This window comes from Solanum lycopersicum, chromosome 12, assembly GCF_036512215.1.
Source record: "Solanum lycopersicum chromosome 12, SLM_r2.1".
NCBI classification, from domain to species: domain Eukaryota; kingdom Viridiplantae; phylum Streptophyta; class Magnoliopsida; order Solanales; family Solanaceae; genus Solanum; species Solanum lycopersicum.
Window position 1 is genome coordinate 12,359,027 of NC_090811.1, and position 7,838 is coordinate 12,366,864.

General features: G+C 37.7%; 1 protein-coding gene across 1 annotated transcript; it reads right to left on the bottom strand.

Annotated features, from left to right (window-relative positions):
• Window positions 1-811: 811 nt before the first annotated feature.
• Window positions 812-1,183, bottom strand: LOC138340217 (secreted RxLR effector protein 161-like). Its single transcript, XM_069291915.1, has 2 exons — window positions 1,086-1,183; window positions 812-1,010 (listed from the first exon to the last, which is right to left on the bottom strand). The coding sequence occupies exons 1-2, from the start codon at window positions 1,181-1,183 to the stop codon at window positions 812-814; spliced, it is 297 nt and encodes a 98-aa protein (XP_069148016.1).
• Between the last annotated feature and the right edge of the window lie 6,655 nt (window positions 1,184-7,838).

Below are 7,838 nucleotides of genomic sequence, written 5' to 3' on the forward strand. Positions count from 1 at the left end.
ACACTTAAGTCTCAAAATAATATATATCTGTAAATAAAGAGAGACTTAAAACTAACTGTCTGACTATCAACTTATCTATGAAGCCTCTACTAATACTACCATGAATGTTGGGAAAAACTATTAGGATCGAATTCACGCACACGCACTAGATGAATGAAGAACACAAGAACTTTCAAGAGAAAGAGATGAGAGATCTAGAGAGAGAAAGAGAAAACCCAATATTTTGTGGTAACACCTCGTAAGTAAAATTCCACGGCGGTGAGATATATTTATATTAATAAATGAGAATATTTTTGGTTACGGAGAATAAATAGAGAATAAATAGGAAAGCCTAAAATAGAGATTAAATAGGAAAGCCTAAAACCGCGTAAAAAAGTTATATATATTAATCAGGCTCCACTACCTAACGATTTTCCACTTGGATACTGACTCATTCATCCAATAAATACATTATCACTAACAAAAAAATCTCTTCATCATCAACATCTTTACAATAGCGCAACCTCTGTAGCAACAACTACAGAAGACCAACCGAGGTTTTAAATAACCTCAGTTTCCCAACATCAACACATTTCTTCAACATGTCTGCCGGGTTCTTTGCACCCTCTATTTTCTCCAAGCACATATCACCTTCCTCCACTGTCCTGCGAGTGAAATGGTATCGCCTTCTGATATGCTTTATCTTCGAATTATAGACTAGATTTTTCACCAACTGTATGGCACTCTGGCAATCAGAGTGAAGAATCTTCTCTCTCTGCTTCTTGCCCAATTCCTCAAGATAATCTGCCAGCCATATCATCTCTTTCCTAGATTATGCTATTGCCACATACTCAGCTTCAGTAGATGAAAGAGAAACACACTTCTGAAGTCTGGACATCCAACTCACTACTGTTCCACCTATGGTATAAATGTACCCAGATGTACTCTTGCTCGAGTAAACATCCTCACCAAGATCAGCAACCAAAAAACCCTGTAGAGTCACATTGCCTTTTCCTAAACAAAGTGAAGTACTGGATGTACCTCTCAGATATCTCAGAAGCCACTTCACAATTTCCCAATGCTCTTTCCCAGGGTTCGTCATGTACCTGCTAACAACTCCCACTGCATGTGCTATATCAGGTCTAGTGCAAACCATAGCATACATGAAACTACCAACTTCTAAAGCATATGGAACAAGTGCCATGTGATCACGCTCCTAGGCAGTCTTTGGTGACTGCTCCTTTGACAATTTAAAGTGATTTGCCAATGGAGTAGTCCTAGGTTTAGAATCATTAAACCTGAATCTGCTCAGCACCTTCTCAATGTACAACTCCTGAGATAGATTTAAAGTGCTAGAAAATCTATCCCGAGAAATATTCATCCCCAAAATCTGCGTTGCTGGACCCAAATCATTCGTCTCAAATGCTGCAAATAACCTTTTCTTCAGATTGTTAATCTCCCTCATACTAGATCCTGCATTCAACACATCATCCACATACAAGAGTAGAAAGACATATGAATCAGTGTATTTCTTGAAGTAACAACAAGGATCCTTTTCACCTTTGCGGAATCCACTCTTTGTCATGAAGGAGTCAAAATTCTTGTACCACTGCCTTCGTGCTTGCTTTAGTCCATACAAGCTCCTGGTGAGCTTGCACAACATGTGTTCCTTACCTGGAACCACAAATCCTTTGGGTTGCTGCATATAGATCTGTTTGTCTAGATCTCCATGTAAAAGTTTTGTTTTTACATCCATTTGCTCTAGATGCAAATTCTCTGATGCAACAACACTCAACAGAATTTAAATAGAGGTTAACTTCATAACAGGAGAGAATATTTTGGCATAATCAATACCTTTCATTTGTGAATATCCCTTAACCACTAAACGAGCCTTGAACCTTCTTTTGTCATATGGTACAATCTTGATTCTGAACACCCACTTGTTCAGCAAATCTCTCTTCCCTGCAGGTAACTCAGTCAACACCCATGTGTCGTTCTTCTCAAGTGACCTCATCTCATCATCCATAGCTTGCTCCCACTTGATCGACTCCTCCACCTATAGGGCCTCATCAAAAGACTCTGTTTCCCCCTCATCAGTCATCAATAGATAGTGTAATGAAGGTGAATACCTATATGGTGCCCTGATGGATCTGGATGATCTCCTTAACACCTGCTCAAGTGTAACTTGCTCCATTTCAAATTCTTCAGTAGGAATTTGTTGAGTATCTGCTTCAACATCTCTGGGTTACTCTTCTCCAACTCAACCTTAACTCCCACTTGCTTTGTAATCTCTAGAACATTCTGCTCTCTGTCCTTGTACAGGACAGACTCATCAAATGTCATGTCACAATGTCTCAGATCTTTCTGTTCTTGTCATCCCAAAACCTGTAACGAAACAAATCAGAACCATAGACTATGAAGTAACACTTCACAACCTTGGCATCAAACTTATCTTTCTTTTTTTTTTGGATCAACATGAACATAAGAAGTGCAACCAAAAGTCTTCAAGTGTGAGTACTTGAGTTCTTTTCTTGTCCACACCTCATCTGGAATCTTGAAACCTAAAGGAACTGATGGTCCCCTGTTGATCAAGTATGGAGGTGTGCTCACAGCATCTACCCAAAGTGTTTGGGGCAGCCCACAATGTATCCTCATACTCCTTGCTCGCTCATTCAATGTTCTGTTCATCCTCTCAACAATTCCATTCTTCCCTGCCTTACCAGGAACTGTTCTCATAAATCTGATTACCTTAGCTGCACAGACTGCCTTGAACTCTGATTTGTCATACTCTCCTCCATTGTCAGAGCTTAGGCATCTGACTTTCAAACCAGTCTGATTCTCAACTTCTGCTTTCCACTTCTTGAAAGTTTCAAACATATCTGACTTATGCTTCAAGAAGTAAACCCAGACCTTCCTGTTGAAATTATCAATGAAGGTAACATAGAATCTGGATCCTCCAAGTGATGATACTAGAGATGGTCCCCCAACATCTGTATGTACCATTTCCAACCGCACTTTCTTTGGCTCTCTAGGAGTCTTTGTGAAGCTTACTCTTTTCTGTTTGCCCATAACATAACTCTTTCAAAGACCTATATCAACCGACCTCAGACTCTCTAATGCTCCTTTTGCAAAAAGCATCTTCTTTCCTTTAGTACTCATGTGTCCAAGTCTGTTGTGCCACAGATATGAACCGGAAGCACCTTCAGCAACAACGGTCATGTTTATACACCCTGCAGTGGTGTACAAGGTTTCAGATTTTGTACCACGAGCTACTACCATAGCACCTGTCACTATCTTCCACAAACCCTTCCCAAACTCTATTGCATATCCCGTGCTATCCAACTGACCAACAGAGATCAGATTTTTCTTGATCCCTGGAATATATCTGACATCCTCCAATGTCCACTGGTTTCTCGAGGTGGTCTTTATGCAAACGTCCCCCTTTTCTTTAATCTCTAAGGCTTTACTGTCAGCAAGATATACTTTTTCGAAATTTCAAGATTTAAAATTTTGGAACAACGCCTTGCTTGGAGACGAATGGAAAGATTCACCAGAATCTTAAATCCATGATTCAACCGGGCTGTTCACATTAAGGATTAGAGCGTCCCCAATGTCCTCTGCTGAATTTTCAAAATCATTGTCATCTCCAAATTTCTGATTCTATTTCTTCTTTGGCTTTGTACAGTTCTTCCAAAAGTGCCCTTTTTCTCCAAAGTTCCAACAAGTCACGTTTGATCGATTCAGGGATTTTCCTCGATTCTTTGATTTTGATCGATCATGTTGATTTTGGCCTTTCGTTTTACTTCTCCCCCTTCGATCAAAGCTGAGAGCACTGCCCGCTGAATCTCCCACTTCTCGTTTGCGAATACTTTCGCTAAGAACAACATCACGGATTTCATCAAAATTCAGTTTCTCAGATCCACGGGAACTGCTAATCGCAGCAACAATAGTATCCCAAGACTCGGGCAGAGATGACATCAATATCCATGCCTTAATTTCATCTTCGATTTAATATCGACAGAATTGAGTTATATCACAATCATATTGAACACGTTTATATGATCAGAAATAGATCCATTCTAAGACATTTGTAAATTGATCAATCTATACATCAAATATACCTTTTTCATAGCCGATGCTTTTTCATACATGTTTGACAGTGACTTCAACAAACCGGACGTAGTCTTCTCCTTCACGATGTTGAAAGCCACGTTTGTTGACAAAGTCAACCGGATCAACCCTAGAGCCTGGCGATCCTTGAGTTTCCACTTCTCCTCCGTCATGGATTCAGACTTCACCCCAGTCAACAGTTCGTGAATATCTTTCGGGTAAAGATAATCTTCGATTTGCATCTTCCAGAAACTGGAATTGGATCCATCAAACTTCTCGTTCCAAGCTTTGAACTATCCATCTTAAGTGATCGTGTTGAATCTCCTTAGCTCTGATACCAGTTGTTAGGATCGAATTCACGCACACACACTAGATGAATGAAAAACACGAGAATATATATATAAATCAGGCTCCACTACCTAACACAAACCCCACAAAAGTCAATAAAGGAAATACAAAAAGAAATGAAAGAGTACTCCGGAATGCGACGAGGCTCACCACTGACTCTTAATGGTCAAGCTAGATCAACGAGGCGCTGGATGCTGATCTTGATTACCTGCATATGCATCGTAAGATGATACAGTACATTCAATGTACGAGTCCACGAGTTTGAATGATATACAACAACTAGTAAGCTTGAAAGGATTAAGAATGAAATAACCTTGGCTCAACTAAACATAAGAATTCATAACTCAATATAAAGTAGTAAAAACAAATGCAATATATATATATATATATATATATAAAGATAATATAACAGTGTATAAACTTATTTCATTGAGAAAATGAAATAATAAACTCAACTCTACTTATATATGGAAGTAATATTGTTTCTGTGGGAGATTCTCGAACCTACAACCATGACTATGAGCCTAAGAGATAGTACAACGTCTTAGATCATGTTGCAAGGTAATCTCTATACCTTGGCGTCGGTATAGAACCTGATATACTCAGTGGATCCACTATTCTATGCTAAAAATCACTAAAGAATCATCTAAAAATTCTGATCCCTCATCTGTCCATGATCTCTACAAGGTTTATGGAGACTTGAGTTGATACTTAATCGCGTCCCCATATCGGTGCGCAATACTACCCCCAAAATTCTTAGCTTATATGTATTTAAAAAAACTTCTTCTATTGTTTGAGGTAATTGATCAAACATACCTTTAAAAGCTCTCTAGGAAATCATAGTTCCCCTTCTTAAAACTATCCAACGGATATGTGGAAGTCTAGATTCCCTTTCTTTCTCAAAATGTGAAAAATATTTATACTCTTAGGGACTACTTAGTTCCCTTATAGCTTTAAGAAATGAACTTACTCTTTGCTCTTTGATTTACTTGAAACTGAACTCTTAGGGAATACTAGTCCCCTTATAGCTTTTGAGATTTAGACTCAACTCATTGAGCATTCACCAACTTGTAGACTGGGCCTTAAAATCAAGTAAAAATGTTTGTTTAAGACTCTTGAAAACTCTAAGAACTCACTTTGACTTGACTCTTAACTTTTTGGATTAGACTCTTAACTTCTTTGACTTTGATCTCAACTTCCCTTGAATTGTACTATGGATTCAAGGACTATAATCTCATGTTTATGGATTATTTCAGGATGTTTAAATGTACTTTAGAGTGTTTGAATCAACTAGAAATTAAAGGTACATCACTTAGGAACTAGTACGAATAGATGGGGATAAAATGAGATCTCTAGGCAACCCTGGCGCTCTTAAATGTGTGGGGTGCTAGAGCTTGATGGACAGATACTATGTTGAGATGCTTTTTCTGGGAAGTCATGCCATGCTTTGTCACACAGTTGATGCCCTGATGGGCTTTTGTAGGCGCGGCGCCCCAGGGCTTGTCAAATAAGATTTCTGACTTTTCTTTTCTGATTTTTAATTCAAAATCTTCTAAAACCCTATAAATCTCACCCCCAAACATATAGGATCACTAAAATTGTCAATACCCAATAGTTTAGACTCATAAAACATCCCGGAAACACGAATCAAACAACAAAAGAAGCACTATAACTGAACCAACAAGAATTCAATGGTTTTTCATCAAGAACTTTAATGCTTATCATTCAATCTACTCTAATTGGGCTGAATTAAATATACTCTTGTGTGGGTATAAGAGACCAAAACATAAATATCTCACATACCTTAAATGGATCACCCCGACGAAGTTAACTCAACGATCTTGGTGAAATCTTGGTCTTTTCTTCATTTTCCTTCTTTTCTTCTCTTTTTTCCCAAACTTTAAGTTTATTCATTCTTTTAAAAATTGACTTAATTATTTTTTTACCCCTAATAAACCCTTAAAACAAATTAGCATATAGTAGGGTGAAGATACCACTTTACCCTAACTAAAATCAAGATGGGACTTTTCTTAATCAAACAACCCAACTTTCGATAGGCATATATCCCTCGTACGATATTGAAAATACACAAAATAAGCGACGTTGGGAAAATCTCTTCAAGGGCTTTCCAACCATAAAAGACATTTTTCTCACTTATCTCGAGATAGAAATTATGACTGTTTGAAAATGACCAAAAAATCACTTTTACACTTTGGAAATTTTCCATATTTCTCCTATAATTTTAAAAAATAACCATTCTTTTTTTCTTTGTTTAGTATTATCTATTTCGGTTTATGAGATGTTACGATATCTCCCCCTTGGGAATATTCGTTCTAAAATGAGAACTCTTTCACTAAGCTATGTGTACTAACATAATTTCATCACTCAACCAACAAAAGCAAGCAATAACATGCTTACAAATATTCTTACAAAGGGCTAAGAAGAGAATTTAGTACCTTAATCTCCATTCTCTCCGGATTCAAAGAAATGTAGTATCTATTCTTTATATCCTCCTCAACTTCGCAAGTTTCTTCTTCAAAAAATTGATTTCACCGAAGGACATTGACTGATGCAACTTCCTATGTTCTCATCTTGCAAACTTGACGATCCAAAATTTGAACCGGAATCTCCTTATAGAATAATCTATCCTTAATCCCAACATTATCAGTTGGTACAATTAATGAAGGATCACCCAAGCACTTCTTCAACATAGACACATGTAATACCGGATGAACCGGTTCTAACTCATGGGGTAACTCCAACTCATATGATACATTGCGAACTCTCTTGGATATTCTATCTGGACCAATATATAGGGGAATAAGTTTCTCTTCTTACCAAACCTCATAACCCCTTTCATGGGTGAAGCCTTGAGATATACCCAATCATCCACCTCAAACTATAACGACCTTCTCCTAACATTTGTGTAGAACTTTGGCAACTCTATGTCGTCATCAACCTTTCTTTAATCACAATCCCTTTATCAATAGCTTGATGATATAAATCTGGTCTATTAACCCTGCTTTACAAACTTCTAACCACCTAATAAAAGACCTGCATCTTCTCCCATAAAGAGCTTCATATGGAGCCATTAGGATGCTTGAACGGTAACTGTTATTGCAAGAAACTCAATGAGAAGTATATGATCATTACAATTTCCTTTGAAGTGAAAAACACAAGCTCTAAACATATATTCTAAGGTCTGTATAGTACGCTATGATATTCCATCTATATGAGGATGAGAAACCGTTCTTAGGTCCACATTTGAACCTTAATTTCTCTGGAAAGATTTCCAGAATTGTGTAGTAAATTCTGCACCTCTATTTAAAATAAGGGAGACCGGAACTCCATGAAGTCTCACCACCTATTGAAGTTACAACTTAGCATAATCCTCAGCTGAA

Bases quoted from the DNA above. Each gene is read 5' to 3' on its own strand.
- LOC138340217 (XM_069291915.1), bottom strand. From the start codon at position 1,183: ATGGCACTTGTTCCATATGCTTTAGAAGTTGGTAGTTTCATGTATGCT. The intron at 1,011-1,085 runs GTACATGACGAA...AGGTACATCCAG, and splicing joins GCAGTGGGAGTTGTTAGCAG to TACTTCACTTTGTTTAGGAA.